This window comes from Vicugna pacos, chromosome 2, assembly GCF_048564905.1.
Source record: "Vicugna pacos chromosome 2, VicPac4, whole genome shotgun sequence".
Classification (NCBI taxonomy): domain Eukaryota; kingdom Metazoa; phylum Chordata; class Mammalia; order Artiodactyla; family Camelidae; genus Vicugna; species Vicugna pacos.
In genome coordinates this window covers 87,567,247-87,586,435 of record NC_132988.1, presented here as the reverse complement: position 1 = coordinate 87,586,435, position 19,189 = coordinate 87,567,247, and the positions used below count along the sequence as shown (strand labels likewise).

Genomic DNA, 19,189 nt, shown 5'->3' with positions numbered 1-19,189 from the left:
ATGTGTATATATGCTATTGTTAAACAAAAAACACTGGACAATGCCCACAGTAGGGAAGAAGAACTATCAAGATCATGAATTGTGGTTCTCTTTACACTTCTATCCTCAGAGCTAATGCTATTTTGATTAGACATGTCAGCACAGTTGCTGAATAAACCTGGTCTCTGAAATGCAAAACCTAAGATATTTTAAAACTTATCTAAGTAAATGAGACATTTATTTTCTAGCTCTTCTTGCTTAAAAAATTTAAACCAAGGAGTAGATGCAGAAGTGGAATAAGTGGATTTTAGATGAATTGTTTCTGTACAGGACGTGAGGTAGAATTGTATTAGGGGAAATTTTAAATTTTATTCAAAGAAGTAAATAGGGGCACTCATGAAGCATTTCTTATCGGTCCAGCGTATTTAAACTCATCACTGACCTGAACCATTGTGACTTCTGTATGGTAGTTCTGACTTCCTACTTTACCTGTTCTCCTAAAGTTGAGTAGTCAAATCAGGAAATCTAAATAGAATAATCTGACTGGCAAATGAGGGCTAAACTGTTGTTTGTTTGGTTTGGTTTGGTTTGGTTTTTTTTCCCCTTTTCATTTTCTAACTTCTATTCCCTTTGCCAGTTTTCCTTTGTCTTTAATAATCATTTCACATTTCCTGACTTTATTTTTAAGGAACCTCATCAAGTTTTAGATTTTACTTTTCATCTCTCTGCTTTTATTTTTAATGCCTTTGCTTAACGCCTCCTTACTTTTTTATCTCTAGCTGATCTACTGCAAAATAACTAATCTCAGAGTTTTTGTTACTCAGCTATAAGATGAGAATAATGTACCTGCCCTATTGTACTGAGCAGGCTGTTATGACATATAATAATATGTTATATAATTCATAGCTGTAAGTGTTTGAAGCTGTAAAAACACTATACAAATGTGTAATATTTACATTACAACATAGTTTAGTATTAGATATTAACATCGCTTCTTTTTTTCCCAATTACCATTTCATTGTCACCAACATAAACACAAAATATTATACAGACCCACAAACATTATTGTTAAGGATGCTATATTTAACAAAGTAGAATCTTCCTTTTAAAAGATTACAGTCTTAAATTTCTTTAACAAGTTGAATTTTCAGGAAGTCTTTTCCTGACTCCAGGGAACTAATTCATTCTATTCTCCAAAATCAAGAAACTAGAGGTAATATTTGAAAAAAAAAACAATAAAATTATATTTAAAAATACATATATCAAATACTTGATGCAAATCATGAACTTTCTTATTTGTTTCTTCTTTTCATGTTGACTCATCATGAATGATGCATTGTGATTTTAAAAGGTGATACTGACCCTATGACCTGGGTATATTACAGGTTCATGCAATAAAATAGGTCTCCTCAAACTGGTCACCAACGTTCAGTTCGGTAGTGGCTGCTGTGGAAATGAGTATTACAAGGACAGATTTAGGAGAGACGTGAGGGAGATGTTGAGAGAAGGAAGAAGAAGGAAGTGGCATGTAACAGAATGAGAGACATTTGATAGTAAGCAGTGGGCAAATCAGTGAGATTTTTAGATGCCTTTCCATCTACTTTCCTTTTTCCTTTGTGCATTATTTTTTATAAAACAGTTCTCAACCCAGCACAGAGCATCCTATTTTGTGATTTGCTCATGAACTCCATTGGCAGCCTGCAGCTTTGTCTTTCAAAATGTCTACCCTTTCTGCCCCGTGGTTTATTGCATTACTGCCGTCACTTGGGGGTACCAACAAGAGAATGGCATCTATCCCCTCAGCCTTAAAAAGGGAGCTTAACAAGTGCATTCAGCCAAGCTGTGTCTTTCTATTGTATAGGAATCACCACCGTGCTGACGATGACGACCATCAGCACTCACCTCAGGGAGACCCTGCCAAAGATCCCTTACGTCAAAGCGATTGACATTTACCTGATGGGTTGCTTTGTGTTCGTGTTCCTGGCTCTGCTGGAATACGCCTTTGTAAATTACATCTTCTTTGGGAAAGGCCCTCAGAAAAAAGGAGCTGGCAAACAAGACCAAAGCGCTAATGAGAAGAACAAACTGGAGATGAATAAAGTCCAGGTAATATATTAAATACTCCTGACAATGGTCTTCTGAAATTTAGCAGCAGCATGGTGCTCAGAGCTCCCATAACAGAAAAAAAAAAACTGTGAAATGTTCATTTATCTTGAATAAGGCTGAAATACCCTTCACTTTACATATTTGGAAATTGATGTTGAAGATTATGCAGATTAATAATCCACATAGGCCTGCAGCCTAACGCCAAGCCCATCACATTCTAAACTGTATAGCTGTGGGGCTGTGTGCAAAAGAATAATTCCAGATCTACTTAATCGATAAATGAGGAAACTAAAGTGAACAAACTCTTACTCCAAATGGCAGTGAGGCACTAGAGCACAGTGGTTACAATCACAGACTGGAACCAAACTGCATGGGTTCAATCCCCAGCTCTGCCACTTCCAGGCTTTAAAATTTCAGGCAGATCGACCTGTGCAATTTCTTATCTAACCTTTGCTCTCAGTGTCATCGTCCATAAAATGGAGATTTTCATAGTATATCTATCTCTCAGTTACTGTAAAGACTAAATGAGTTGTGTCATTTTTTTCAAGCCTAGTATTTGGAACAATACATAGAACACAGTAAGTACTCAATAAATATTAGCTATTATTATATACAAGACATTGTCACCGTATCCCCTTTGCTTTTCATTAGTAGATCTTATGACCTGTGCTCTCACTGTGGAATTAAATTTGAAGTAATACTTCATTTATTCTTTTTAAATGTTTCTGTAGCTTCTGCCTCTATGCTATTTTTCACTGAAATCAATTTACAATTGTGTGCATGGAAATACTGTACCCATGACAAGTTGTTTTCAAGATGGCACTCAGGGTGACAACTCAAAAAGCCATTCACTGTTCTGAGCATTGACAGCTCTGCTCTGAGCATTGACAGCTCTGCTCTGAATGAGACAAAGTTCCTTGCCCTCGTGGAGTTTAGGTTCTAATGTGGGAAGACAGGCAGTAAACAGACAAGCAAGTATGAAGAGGACCATTTCAGGTAATAGGACGTGCTATGAAGAAAGCAAAACAGAGTGATGGGCAAGAGAATGTTTTGGGTCAGATTCGAGGGAACAGGAGACTTGGACCCGGTGATCAGGAAGACCCATCTGAGAAGCTGCCGTTTGACCTGACATCTAAGTGATGAGCAGCAGCAGCCGTGCCGTGTCCATTCTAGGCAAAGGAAGTAAGAAGCACAAAGGGTCTGGGGTGGGAATCGCTTGACACATCAAAGTACTGAGAGAAGGTCTGCGTAGCAAGAGCGTAGTGAGTGAGGGAGAAAGCAGAGTAGGATGAGATGTGGTTGGAGAATCAGGCAGGAGCCAGACTGTGAGTCTTCAAGGTGTATCTTCATGCTCTTTAGTGGGTCATCACATTTGGACAAAGAACTGTCAGGTAATTAGAAACTATAAACAAAGGAAACATACAGATTCAGCCAAACGGTCAAAATTCAAAGCAACACACTCAAATAAATGTTTACTCTTGTGTAAAACTCTATCCTCGATACTACGGGGGAAGGAGGAGGCATGATGCTTACCCTTGAGAATCTTCTGGTCTTGTCAAGATAGAAAATTATGATTGGATTTTAGAATAATTCAGGGTAGCATTTATCCCGAGGACTATATCCAAAAGGAAGAAGCTTCCTGTTATCATGATCCTAACGTGTAGTAAAGTTACATAGAACTATACACACTTTATACCAATATAAGTTTCCTGGTTTTGATATTGTACAACAGTTAAGATGTAATCAATGGGAGAAACTGCATAAAGGTACATGGAACCTCTCTGTTCTATCTTCGCAACTTTCTAGGAATTGACGATAATTTCAAAATGAAAAGTTTAAAATAAAGTCCATAGGAAAAGCTTAACATAATATATTAAGAAATGAGCATCAGAATAGAAATTGAAACTATAAAAAAGAAGAACTGGAAATCATAAAATTAGAATATATATTAGATGGATTAGCATCAGATTTTATACAATAGAAGAAGGGATTAGTGAGGTTGAAGGTAATATTGGACTTCGCTCCATTTTTCCATTGCCCCCATTCTTACCATAAATTCTACAACCTCAGGGATGTCTTAACTAACACATTCACTGTCGGTTTATATTTGGTACCATTGTGATTTATTCTTATGGCATCCTGTGCTTTTCCACCTTAGGACTTACCAAATTATTAAGTATATCTTTATTTTTGCAATCATTTTTGTAACCTCTTTCTCTGTTAGATGCTAAGCTTCCCAAGGATATACACCAGGGTCCCTGTCTACTATGTTTATTGTTCTTTCTTTGGTGGCTAGAACTGAGAAAATACCAAATGAGCACTTTTTTAATGCAGGACTGCTGAAGACACGTTTTCCATTCAAGATGAATTCTTAGATACCACACAGGTATTGAGTGTTATATCATAATGTTTTAGAAAATTCTTGTATATTCATAATAAGTAATAAAAAGAGACTGTCTATAGTCTATTTTAGCTTCTGCTCCAGACTTTCTGTTTCCATCACTTTGATTTTTAACATTTTTTCAAGCATGCTTTCTATCAGCCTCTGGTATTCTTCCTGAATCACAGTGATATAACATCATATAAGCATAATCTTTAAAGGAGTGTTACGGCTAACATTTTATAAACTTCTTAAGATTTGGATGGAACAATAATAGATGGTACCATCTCAAGGAGATTATAATCATCCCCGTAGCTGCTTAGCTTTTCCAGTTCCTGACTTCCTTAACCTCTTCTAAAACCAGGAGCTCAGGCAATGTGTCAATAACAAAGCAAGTGTATTACTTCATCTGCTCAGTGCATCATCTCCAGCAGTGAAGTTAATAATGCAACCTGTGTGGTGTTTAAAAATGCTACCCCCTGGTTAAATGTTAAAAATAGAAAATGATATTAGATATTTCCTTTTAATATAATGGTTGAATGATCCTTCTCTTTCCTTTTAGATTCTTATAAACAGTCGAATTCAAATGGCATGTATGCTCTGGTCTCAGACAATTTCATTCGAGGGGTCCCTAATTTCAGCCTTGGTACCCTAGCGCATAGGGTTTGATCATTTATCACATGTTACTGTGATAGCCTTGGCTGGGCAGTCCTGCCAAGTGGTATCTGCACTGAAGCTTCAAAAGTGCTTGCTTTGCCTTGAGTTATATTTCTACTCATTGCACTGAAGCATCTTTTTATACGAGTACAGATGTTCAATCCAGACATTAGGAGAGTTTCGACCTCCAAGGTGATTAAAAACTATGGATTTATAAACCCCTCAGGCATCATTTGAAACTAAAGATTGTATTTAGAGTTTTGAAAGATAGATTTCTCTGTACAGCTAGGCTGGAAGTAAGCTACTTCTGGGCTACTTTCATACTAACTGGGAACAAAATTAAAAGTCTAAAATAAAGTCTATAAGAAAAGATTAATATAATACATGAAGAAATGGGGAGTATCAGAATAGGAATTGAAACTATAAAAAAAGATCCAGTGGAAATCCTAGAATTAAAAATATTTATTAGGTGGTTGTATCTGCTGGCCACAATGGTTTTATATATGGTCATATCTGCTGGCCACAATGCCCGCCTAATTGCAAATAGATCCACCCAAGATGAAAAGATTGCATGAGTGATCTGTGACTAGAGATGGATTCAAAATCATTCTAAGTCATGGCGGACACTGGTGGGATCTGCTGAAGAGTCATACCCAGTGTACACTTGGAACCCCAACAATCAAGAAGCAGAACTTTCCCCCTTCAGAATCAGATACTGATACCGTAATTTGCCTTCTTTCCTCCCATTCCTGTTCTTTACGGTGAATCACCTACACTTTCAGACTACTTTCTAAATGTAAATCAGTTCTGTATTTTGATTAATTCCAGGATACAAAATGCATGTGAAAATAGACTTCATAAAGGTAAACAGCTCTCTCCTCAAGTCTAGCTTAGACTAGCTTGAACCCATATTAGCCTCTGAACCTGGGCCCCACCCCATATTATTGCTTTGCCCTCAGCTTCTAATGAAATATTAACCATTCTGACTCAGCAGCTGAATTCTGGAGAAATCCAGGCAGGACCTTTGATTTCTAATGACAGCCTGTGCTAACAGTTCATGAATGTCTTTAGCCCTCGAACCCCTGCCCAAATCTGGCTTGGTCTGTGTTTTGTTCTCTAGTCTTGGCTTAATTTAGCTAATCTCCAGAGTCTTCAGCTGTCTAACCATCTAATTCTCCTTTCCAGGAATCCCAAAATCTGTCTCTCTCTCTCATCTTCTCTCTGGCATCTAGTCTCCAATTTCTTCTATTCTAAACAGCTAGGATTCTTTTGTGAATGAGAGAGAAATCTAACTTACTTAAGAAAATCTTAACTTAACTTAAGAAAAATCTAACTGACTTAAGAAAAAAAAAAGGAGGGGAGGGAATTTTTTGACCCGCACAACTGAAAGGTCGAGCAAAGTTTCTAATTCCACCTGTGGCTACATCCAGATATTCAAACAATGTCATCAGAAAGCATATCTCGTCTTCTCTTAATTCGGCTTTCATTTATGTTAGCTTTATTTTCAGTAGACCCTTCTCTCGTGGTGGTCCCCAAACTCCAAAGTTTATACTGTCAAAGCTCTTCAACCTCAGCACAAAGTACTTTCTTATACCCAAGCGTTCCAACAACATAAGTCCTAGGATTGAGTCTTTTGGGGCCAACTCGCATCATATTCTCATGCAGAAATCAATCCCTCTGACCAGGAAGATGGAAATCCCTAAATGCCCAGGTCTGCATCACAGGCTTGTCCCTCGAGCCTAGAAGATGCAATCATTTCCACCTCGATCACGTGCAACAAACAAAAGTCAAGGCAACACTATCAGAGGAAAGTGGAATGGAATCAGACAGGTCAAACCTATAGGCATCCACCACGACCCATCCAGACCCTTTACCTAAAGGAAACCTCCAGACCCCTTAACATGGGACCCAAGGCCCACTGTGACCTCACTCTGCCTTCCTCTCCTGCCTCACTTCTCCTGCCTCTCCCTTTCACTGACACACTCTTTGCTCCAAAAGTACGACTCACAGTTTTCCCGATATGCCTGCTTTGTTTTTACTCTTTGGAACCTTTGCTTGGCTGGCTCCCTAGAATTCACCTCTTGACTGATACCTTTCCTCACTCCTCAGGCTGAGTTGGTGCTCCTCTGATATCTTTCCACTGCACCTTTGCTTAGCTATTTTTTTTAATTTAACAAATATTTAATGCGTTCATACTGTGTGAATACTGTCCGTGCACTAGAAAGCTAGTCAGTGATGAATAAAACAAAAGCCTACACTTGGATGGCAGAGACAGACAGTGAACATCACACAGACAAATACATCACACACAATGAACATCACACACACAAACACACGCGTGCCAGGTAACAAAAAATTGCTATAAAGAAAAAAACAGTGGGTCTTGAATGCAGATACTGTATCTTCCATCTTTGGAGTTCCAATGCCTGTCACAGAGCATAGCACAAATCGGGCACTTAAAGTCTTTTTAAATAATAAGTAAACTAATTAATTACAAAACCAAAGGCATGACCTTAGAATTCACGTATAATTGGGACCTTTTTTCCCATTATACTCCTATTATTACAAAACAAAATTTTTAAGCCTTTCCCAAAATTAGAGCTCTTAGGTAGCTTTCAAAATTAAATAATATATATAATAAATATTTTCTAATGAAGGGCATTTATTCTAATTAGGGACAGTCAGTAGTACAATAATGGGTGATATTAATATATTGCTTTCAACCTATGTTGATGCTTTAAGTGGCCCTAACATATCTTTTCCCAGAAGTTCCCTTCTCCTGAAATCTCTGTATTAGAATCCAAGCTGATTGATAAAACCACACTGCCCATGGGTTACAATCTTCTCCAATCCTCAGAAATGCTGTGTTGATTGTCTTCAGAAACCCTGGCTAATGCAGTAAGAAGATTCTGCCTGATGAGATGCAATAACAAGGACTTACCCACTTAGGTGTAGAACCTACAAGCCCCAAGATGTTCACACACAATGGACATTACACATTCTGAGTATCTCCTTTACAACCATGTGAAAAACCGTTATGACTCTGGCCAAAATCACTTTTCTATACCTGAGAGCAAAACATTGCTGATGACATTTTAAATGAGTATTTTAAGGGGTTTTACTGAAAATACATCTGGGATATGGCCCCTATTTGCATCCTTCAGAATTGAATAAATTTTCTGGTTATAATGCATTTTATATTTAATTGTAAAAAAAAAAAAAAAAGGACTCATCTTAAGTATTGGGACTCCCTAAGCAATCAGTGTGTGTTTGGCTCAGGAATAAAATGCCCTTTTGTATAAAATAGCTTCTACTTTCTTGTTTCCATCATTCTCTTCTCAAAGCCCCCTAAGTTCCCACTAACATCAATTTAAGAAGTCACTCTCCAGCCACGTTATGTATTTCTCAGGCTTGAACTGTGCATATTTGTAATTAATTCTCAGTTGCCTGGAAGTAACTACTCTGTGGATTTTTCATCTGCCACAACTAAAGGCCAAGTACACCAGAACAAACTAGGACCCTTGGAATGTGTGTGTGAAATGCAGACTGGGAAGACCTTTCTCTAGAAAAAATGAGCTCAAACTTGTATTTTTAACAAGCTTTCCAATTGACTTGGATGCACAATAATGTCCGAGAACCACTACCCTAAAGATTTTAGCCACTCAGGGATCTTCAGCCATCAAAACTCAAACAGAGCCCAACAGATGACTCTAAATCTGAGTTTCTCATTCAGACGTTTACTCAGTCTCCTTGGGGCTATCTCAGGCTCTGTTCTGGAAAAGCAAGGGGGATAGAAAGTGATGAACAGCAGCAGAGAAAAAGCAGCTGCCCTCCTGGCGCTTACACTTCAGTTGAGGTTACTGAAAAATGTATAAATAAATATGTGATATAATGGCAGATGATACTCACTGCGAAGAAAATGATGACAAGCTAGCCAGGTAACAATTCTCACAAGAGCGTTTTGGGAGAGAGGAACAGCAAGTGAAAGTGGCCTGAGGACTTAGGAGCATCAAGGGACAGCCAACAAGAGGCCAGTCTGGCTGGAAAAGAGAGTTCAAGGAGCAGAGTGGTAGGAGATAAGGACAGAGGTGTCTGCAGGAGCCAAATCACATAGTGCTTTGTGGATTTGGATGAGAAAATTGGATTTTATTTCATGGCTTAGAAAGTTGCTAGATTTAAACAGAAGACATGGTCTGTTTTACATTTAAAAGGGATCACTCCAGCTGTTATGTAGAGAAAAGACCACAGGGTAGCGTTCCTGGGAAAAGGAAGATAAATTATGCTGCCAGGGATGTTTGTGGGGAGAAGCCGTCAAATTCAGGATACATTTAAAAGCGGAGCCATTACGACCTGCTCATACATTGGATGAGAGAAATGACGGGGAACAAGGAATACAGGATAAATTTAGCAGCTGAGCAACATTCTGGAAAATTTGCCAATTGTTTCATTTGATCTGCATCTTTTTCCTTCTCTGTTCCCTGAATTATATTATATGAGATTTGTTTAGGTTTATGTAGATCTGTACCTAACCTTCAGTTGCTTCTTGAAATGATGAAGTTTCCACTTCTGCCATGAGCTGTCAGAACATGCAAAGAGATATGCAAATCATCTCTAGCAAAACTCCCATTCCCCAGCCTCCAGCCCCCCTATTTAAAAAAAGAAAAAAAAAGTTGTAGGAATCTGACGCCAGGGGATGGGAGTTTCATGGCCCTGGTGAGAGCTGATGATGGACAGTGACATCACAAATTCAGTGTATGAGCCAGATGGGTGGATGGAAGACATGTGGTTCCACACTCTGCAGGGAACGCAGCCGAGCGCGCTGGACAGTTTCGTTCAGTAGACTGCAGGCTTCTGGAGGGTAGCCCATGCTTCAGCCAGCACCCCTTCACTTGGCTTCCTGCTCTGTAGGACTTAGGAGCATCAAGGGACGAGCCACTCAGTAACGGGAATCTAATTGAATTGGCTAACAGTAAGGAAATCACTTTATGTTTGCAAAGTAGATTGAGCCCAGAGGTATTTCTTAACAGGGCTTTAAAAGTGCCACTGAAAACAAGATTATATTTTATCCCAATTACACTGAAATGAGTTCTGCTATATTTATATACTGAAAATATCCAGAACAGTTCAGTTTGGTGAGTGGCAACATTTTTCACAGCCTAAGGCATTCTTTGGGGACATTGGGGGCAGAGAGAAGGAGCGGATGAATGAGATGGGAGGGTTGGGAAAAGGTTAAATCCAGGTTAGAAAGTGAGTGTGTACATTCACCTAGGGTTTCTACTGAGGGAAGACATGCAGCCAGCACGTCAGTGTTTCCCAAGCTTTAGTCACCCTCATGATTTTCACCATCCCTTTTGCACCAAAGTTCTCCAGAGAAATGGAGCCAATAGAAACAGAACCAACTTACAGGCAAAAAAGATACTTATTTTAAGGAATTGGCTCACTCGATTGTCGAGAACTGAAATCTGCAGAGTGAGCAGAAAACTCAGGGGGGATTTCTGTGCTACAGTCTTGAGGCAGGATTTCTTCTTCGCCAGGAAACTTCAGTTTTTGCTCTCAAGACTTCAAAGTGATAGGATCCGGCCACCCAGGTCATCAAGTAGAATCTTCTCTACTTACAGCAGCTGATTGAAATTATCAATCACATCTACAAAATATTTTCACAGCAACATCTAGACAAGTCAAGTTGACACATAAAATTAACCATCATGCCCTTTTACCACTTGCCTATCTATCTATATTTCATTCATCCGTTCATTCAATAGATATTTATTGAATGTTCCTATATGCCAAGCACTTTTCTCAGCTCTGGAGACATAGTGAATAAAACAAAGTCCCTGCTCTCCTGGAGTGACATCCTAGTGGGAAATTCTGGGGAGGAGCAAGAGCAAGTTGGACAAGAAGAGAGAGGACCAAGAGTTCTGCTCTGGCCAGTTTAAGATTGAGATGCCTTTAAACATTCATGTACAGGCTGTCCTGTAGTCAGGTCAGTTAAAAAAAAAAGGAAATGTGAATTACCTTAAATTTTTCACTCATTATAATGAAATATGAGGATGAACGTAATGTTAAGAAAAACGTGCACAAAGTCATCAAGTTAGTGTGCTAGTTAGATTTTTCTAAATACATTAAAAGCGATGTATATAGCTGTTTTGTTTTCTTCATAATGCTACTCCATTTTTAAAAACCAATTTTATGGGGAAAAAGCATATTGTCTGTTCATTTTATAAGAATGTATAAGCACCAGCAGTTCTAGAACCATACCTCCTTTGTTCACTGCTATCTCCCTAGGACTGTTGTGTCCTCAGAATTTAAAAGCAAGATATTGTGATTGATAAGCACTGTGCTGCAGGCAAGAGGGAGAAGGTTGACCAGCCAGGAGCTGTCTCTCCCCATCTCCGGCTTTTATGCAGTGAAATTCCAGGTTTTCCTTTATATGTGAGCACTCCAAGATTTGCCTGTAGTCAGGAAAATATTCAGGAGGGACCTTCAAGAGGGAAAATGAGAGACAGACTCAGCAGGCAAGGAGAAGGTGGATCTCATGTGATCAAAGTGAGCACATTTCAAAAAGCCTGCTAGAAGGAGCACCGAGTTGGAAAGAGGTCACAGTATTTGTCCAGCAAAACATTTAGAACCAACAGGAGATGGGGGCAATCACAGGGTTTGGAGAATCACAGGAGAATATAAAACTAAGAGGCTTTATTAGTTGAGATCTTTGGAATTTGGAAACGTGGGACCTAATGTCCTGTTGCTCGTGGAGGGGCTGATTTCTCCATCGTTGTCTGGAACAGTGCCTGATGCAAAGTAGGCTCTCAATAAACACATAGTGAGGAAATGAGTGAGGGAATGAATGAACTGTTAACACTTTAACATTTATCCATCGTGCACCTAAAATTACTTCATATAGCCCATAAATACACCTGTCTAATAGGGAGTGTGGGGAGGATGAAGGATTAGCAAACCTCTGGGGCTGCAGATCTAAAACCACATTCTCTGTTTCCCTTTATTAGACATCTCGCACTTTGATCGTCTATCTGAAGGGAAGAGAGAGGCTCATTTGTTGCCCCCCCCATTATATTCATTTTCTCTAAACTTAGGTTCAGTGATGCTCTAAACTTAAAAGAAAGAATCAGTGATGGTTTGACGATTATGTGGTTAATATAATAAAGCCATTGCCCTCAGTATTAGACAGACTTACCTCCCCAATCACTGGAACCCTGAACAACTGAAAGCCTTACCCCCCCAAAGCAGCAGGTTCAAAGCACAGCCCTGTGGATTGCACCTTCTCTGGAAGCAGATCAGAGGGAGACAAGATTCTAGAAGGCACGTAGCCACGTATGCCTGCCTCCTTCCAAATGTACCCATGAGATAGGTCAGTGGGGAGCAGTGAAAGAGAAGAAATGGAAAAGAAGCCAGAAGTGTTCCTTCCGTGGCTTGTCTCCTGGGGATTGGAGTGGGAAGTCCCTTCCTTTATGGCAGCAGGAAGGGTGGGGAGCGATATCTCACTGAACAATTATTACAACATTAGCAACACTTTAGGAAATCTGTTAGTCCGTGTCTGCCCTAGAAATCCAGTGTGTTGGCATCTTCATTTGCCTCATTTCCTTCTGTCTTAAGGTTTAAAAATCTTCAGTGTCTGGATCGTGCCCAACTCAGATGTTGATATTTCCTTACTAACTTGGGCAGTGGTTGACCATTGAAGATGCTGAAGCAATGCCCAGTGTGGCTCCTTGCTGCTTTGAAGACGTGAATAGACAATGGTCACTTTTCCCATGAATAGTATTTTGGGGAAGCTGTGCCCAATATGGATATAAGGATCCCTTGGGGGTCTTTATATGGTTGAGGTGAAGGGAAAGCCACTCTTCTCCAAAGGGCAGGGGTTAAGGCAAAGCCAACCAGAAATTTGCTGGTGTAGCAGTGATGTGGCTACCACACACCCACCTCACCAGGCAGCAAAAACTTGGAGGGTGGAGGATAAAATTTCATACCTCTAAAGAAATACTTACGCACACCATCATACACACACTCACCCACACACACACAAACACAAATGCACACACACACTCTGTAACACCAGCCTTTAGGATAAGTTTTGGACCATATAGAAGAAAGAATGGAGATGAGCAATAACTGTTACACAACACTCCTTATTTTTCCAAGCAGAGAACATGGTAATGTTGATTTAGCAATAGTAATGAAATCAGCTTTCATGGGCAGCTGCAGGACCGGATTCATTATTTTATATGTCAAGCCACTTAAAATTATGATTTCTAGCTCAGTGGCAGAATATTTGGGGGGATTTCCACAAACTAATAAACCTTATGCAATTTATAAGTACCTTTGAGTCTGTGCTAACAGTAAGCAAAATATCTTGATAAAATGTATCTTGTTTGTCATGACTTCTGTTTAATGAGGAGCATCTGTATGCTTCACTGGCTGATTCTAATTCTAGTAACTTGTTTACTTTAGAGGGATTTCATAATGCTGTAACTTAATGATGCATACAGTGCCAAGCAAGTGATCCCGTCTTGCAAGTATTTTTTGCTAGTATGCTGTGTCTTCTGCCTGGAATATTCTCCATAATCGAACTCTGTCAATAATTAGAAACAAACTCTTGAGATTACCCAATGAAAACCTTTCATTTATGGATGAGAAAACTGAGTAATAATAAAACTAGGATAAGAACACAGTTTTCAACTCCCAGTCCTTTATTCTGTCCTCTACCCGTCCTTTAAGACTCAATACAAGCCCCACCTCATCATGAAACCTTCCATGAACCCCAATGATTTCTCACTTTTATGAGCCGCTAAACCTGGTCTATCCTGTACCATTTAGAATTTGGTTAAAAATTCTTGTCACTTCCAATATTACGTCTTACTCTTGTTCTAAGGAGATTATTAGCTCAAGGACTAAAGTCCATGTTTGATGAGTCTCTTGACTGTTCCACAGTGCCTAGCAAAATCACGTGCACCACCTTATCTTCTGATGTCCTTGTCCCTTCTCTAACAAATCCAGGGCTTTGTTCCTTGTCACTTCAGCCCTGCCATTCTCTTTAGTAACATAAATTTCCATATACACGACTTTTTCGACCATAGGTTTACACTACATTATATAAAAATATATATACATGTCCTTGACACCTAGCACTATAGCTGGCACATAGTAAGCAGTCAATAAAGGTTTGTTGAAAGAGAGATTTCTTGAGGTTACTATAACCAAGGAAGGTACACAGAGGAAGAAGCATTTAAATTGAGCCTTGAGGAAAACATATTGATGAATTTGCAATGAGGAGGAAAAAATGATATTTGAGACAGAGAGTATCCTATGTTTGAATTCTAAATTGGGTACTTACTATTGGTTTGATTTTAGGCAATTTACTTAACCTATCTGAGCCTCAGTTTCCCCATCTTCTGAACTAGGATAACATTATATATTTTATAGTGTGATGAAAAATGACTGAGACAATTACACAGTAGGATTCAATACATAGTAATTACTACTAATAATAACAAAATAAATAATAACTCCTTGAATAAAGAAACCAATAAGTATGCTGAGTGAGGGCAAAGTGAGCAGCCCAGTTAGACCAGAGCAAAATCCTTCACAGAGGGAAACGGTGATAGGTGAGAATGGAGGGAGAAATAGAAGCCAGATTCAGCCACCACTTCTCTCTCTAATCAACTTGAGGCTTAAAGCCATCGACTGCATCACTAACTTCACTGCAGGTTGTGGTGATGGTCGAGGGGTGTGAAGTGGTTCATTCTCAGTAAAAAAAAAAAAAAGCTCAGAAGCTTGGAAATAGACAAGACATGGGTTGGCACTTACTGGGGTGTAAACTTGAGGCAGATTGTTGTTGTAAGTATTAAACAAGTAATATATATGAAGCATCTACCATAGTACTAGGCACATGGTGGACACTCAATAAATCTTAGTTATCTCAGCTGTGATGGATGTACCACTGTTACCAGAGAGTAGGTTCTTGTTTCACGCAGGAAGGAATTCAAGAGAGAGCCATAGTGAAGTGAAAATGAGTTTATTTAGAGAGATACACATTCCATAGACAGTGCAGTTTGTCTTGAAGGGAGAGCAACTCCAGAGCACAAGGTCATCTAAGAAAGTGAGAGCCATCCTCGGGTGAGCGTGTGGTTAGTTTTTATGGGCTGGGTAATTTCATGTGCTAGCAAGTGGGAGGATCATCCCAACTATTTTAAGGATAGGGGCAGGGATCTCCTGGAATTGGGTTACCACCAACTTTTTGACCTTTTATGGTTAGCCTGGGAACTGTCATGGCACCTGTGAGTATGTCATTTAGCACGCTAGTGTATTACAATGAGCGTATAAGCAGGCTGAAGGTCTATTAGAAGTCAAATCTTCCACCATTTTGGGTCTAGTTGGTTCTAACCACTCTGTGTTGTAGCCTCAACGGCTATGTCATTTTTTTAATGGTTGTGCCCTACCTCCTTCCTTCCTGTCTCACCACCATCACATCTCACTCTCGATACTTTTCTTTCTCCGTTTGTCTTTGCCTCTTTCTATGCTTTTCTCTCTTTCTTCCTCAGTAGGTCATTTGCTTACCTACCCAAACCTTGGTCTTTCCATAAGTGTTCACTGAGGTCAATGTCATCTGAAAGTATTTACAGAGCACCTACAATAAGTCAGGCACTGTGCTAATAACTAAATTTAAACACAGCTGCCTGGACTGCCCTTGGAAGTACTTCAGACTCATGTGCATGAATGAGCCATATCCCCTCCAGATAAATCAGTTTGCAAAGTACATCAGCTTGAAGTTAAAGCCACACTGTAGGCCAAAGGTACTCACGATTCCTGTAGTTCCACAAGTGTATGTGTGGGCATAGCATAGAGAAAAGCCAGGAAGCCTGGGAGACGTATCACTGGAATGGTAGGAAGTAACAGTGAACAATGGTGGAGACACAAAACTAAAGTATAATCAGGCATATCGTTTCAACACGTGAATCCATCCCACTTCTGGTAATTTAGCTGGAGGAAATAATTATGGATATGCATAAAGATTTAGCTAAAAAATATTCTTTGCAGGTTTGTTTATTTAATAGTACAAAAGTAAAGCAAGCCTTAACATCCAAAGATAGACTGATTCAATTATGGTTTATCCATGTCAGCTATGATACATAATGCCACAGAAGAATATTTATTAACATGGAAAGGTGACCAGACTATACTACTAACTACAAAAGCAGATTGCAAAGCAAAATACACTAGGTGAGCCTGTGTTTGTAAGTATATATGAATAGAAAAAAAGAGGTGGGTTAGCAAGATGTTAAAAATAATGGACTCTGAAGGTGAATTTATGAATTTTTACTATTTAATTTTTGTTTCCTGATTGCTTCCAGTTTTAAATGTTTCCATGTATCACTTTTGTGTGTACATATATATGGCATTTTTTCATATACATATGGCATCTTTTCTTGTTACAAAATATATGTTTACACATAATGTATATATATATATGGATTCAGTAAATGGTAGTTATTAATAACAAAAATTATACATTTCATATATTTATATATAACATGTGAGTATTATATATAATAACTATATATTGTATATTCTTATGCGAGCTCACAGAAAACACCATGACACACATGTGTGCACACATGCACACATATGTACTCCTGTTCTGTGAGTGGTGATAAATGATGGATGGATGGATGAATGGATATATTAGATTAGACAGATAATAAATGGCCGGTAGATGAGATGATGGGTTAGATAGATCGTAAACAGTAGATTAGATTGATTGATTATATGATGGACTAGATAAATAGATTGTAGACAGAGACGACTGAGAGACAGATGCATACATAGATACACAGATAGATGTTAGATTGATAGATAGGTAGATAGAGTTTCCGTGTCCGGGAGGCACGCAGAGCCAGACGTCTAGGGAGACAGTGTGTAACGAGCCTCACGCGTATCATCAGTTACAAGTTTAGGAAAACGGGCGAATGTCCTGGCAGTTGTGCCTGAGCCTGTCTTTCCTCCGTCAGGTCGACGCCCACGGCAACATTCTCCTCAGCACCCTGGAAATCAGGAACGAGACAAGCGGCTCGGAAGTGCTCACGGGCGTGAGCGACGCCAAGGCCACCATGTACTCGTACGACAGCGCCAGCATCCAGTACCGCAAGCCGCTGAGCAGCCGCGAGGCGTACGGGCGCGCGCTGGACCGGCACGGCGCGCACAGCAAGGGGCGCATCCGCCGGCGCGCCTCGCAGCTCAAAGTCAAGATCCCCGACTTGACTGATGTGAATTCCATAGACAAGTGGTCCCGAATGTTTTTCCCCATCACCTTTTCTCTTTTTAACGTCGTCTATTGGCTTTACTATGTACACTAAGGTCTGTCCCAAGGGTTGGTAAACAACTTCTGTCCTCTTCTCTTGGTTTTTAACCCCACAGGTCCCCAGCAGCGATACTGCTGTGATTTTTTGAGGTAAGAGATTCAGCCATCCAATTGGTTTTAGGTCTTGCATATCAATTTTATTACTGCACCATGTTTACTTCAAAAAAAAAAAAAGCTCTATTTTTTTTCAGTCTACTGTGGTCCAGGTTATTGGCTCTTTCAGAGCTCTGTGAATTGCCATGTTTACAAACCCACACACGCAAAGAGAGAAATTAGATAGGTAGATCTTTAGCAGTCCTGATTGTCCTGGATTTTATTATTTTTTAAACGAAAATGGACCTAGCTCTCTGTGTGCACTGCTTCCTGGTAAACTGTAACAATCTCATGCTGCCAAAAAACAACACAATTTCCAGGATCTCAGAAGAAAAAACAAAGCCATTGATAAGTTACAGATTTCCAGGAAGAAGGGAAAACAAAAAGGAGCCTAGAAGAGGAAGACAGACTCCCCTCCACCCTCAAGTTGCCCCAGGTCCATCATAGAAGGGGGTCCCAGCTCCGCGGAGAAAGAGAGGGAGGCTGGCGTGTGCTGATCCAGGTTATGCAAATACAATCTGCCATCTTCACCGGCCCCTAGCCCCCCACCCCATGAACCTGGATATTTTGAAAAACGCTTCTTACTCAGACTTCCAGGCAGATTTAATATCAACGTTAGAATCCAATCTAGTAGCCATTGGGAACATTTTACTTTCCTTACTGAGAATAGAGTATTTGGGGGACAATGAACTTTTTTTTTTTTTTGTAACGGACTATTTCAAATGAGCAGCCCTTATTCATGTCCTTAGCCTGGACTCACTTGACTCTGTGCCATGAAGCCATGGCATCATGTTGCCTGAGTTCACCCTTCCGAGAGATGGAGAGAAAGGGGGCTGGGGGAGGTGTGATTTGCACAAGCAGGAGGTAAGAAATTTTTGCTTGAGAAAAATATTGCCCTTTCCATGAAGAAGGCAAGATTTATGTACTGTTGAAAGGGTGCCTGGGCAGTGACCCGAACTGCCAAATCTTCAATCAAATAGTATATATTTCTTAGCCTTCCAGAGAGCAGTTATCTAAGAGGGATGGGCTAGTTGCACAGCGCTAGTTCCTGGGCTAGCACATCCCGCCTCTGCTCTCTGAGCTCTGCGTTCCAAAATGCGAAATGAACACTTCGGGAGATGCACCTAGACCCATTTGATGTCATTCTCCATTGAGGCCAAATTTTGAGAGAAAATCTTCAAAGGAGCAAAACCAGAGATAACAACATCACCGAGTCTTCATTTACAGCAGCCCCTAAATTGTAGAGTCTTGTCTGCAGTCAGTACTGCCTCTGCCTTATCTCTGCTGATGGATTACTTTGGTCATCCTAGAAGGAGCATCCCTCAGTAGCTCAACACACGACTCTACACATATCCAACCAACTACAGTTGAGACTCATCTCATCTTTTTTTCATTGAAGCCTCGTTACTACTTTTTTTGTTCAGCCTGCCTGTATAAGAATTCTATACATTCATTTGCAAGGTTGAGTGAAATCCGAAGCTGACCAACCAGTCATGAAGGCAATTTGGAACCCGATCTATGGATGTGATGTAAGAACTCAGTTCGTAATAGGGATGACTGCCTCATTTGATGATCTGGATTTCTCCCTAAGGCTGTGATGAGGG

General features: G+C 39.8%; 1 protein-coding gene across 1 annotated transcript in view; it reads left to right on the top strand.

Moving 5' to 3' along the window:
• GABRB1 (gamma-aminobutyric acid type A receptor subunit beta1) overlaps window positions 1-19,189 on the top strand; it is a 328,236-nt gene extending 309,047 nt beyond the window's left edge. Inside the window, exons 8-9 of the mRNA XM_072973678.1 lie at window positions 1,841-2,085; window positions 17,143-19,189. Coding sequence (XP_072829779.1) covers window positions 1,841-2,085; window positions 17,143-17,487 — 590 coding nt within the window. The 3' untranslated portion in view covers window positions 17,488-19,189. The remainder of the gene's footprint in view (window positions 1-1,840; window positions 2,086-17,142) is intronic.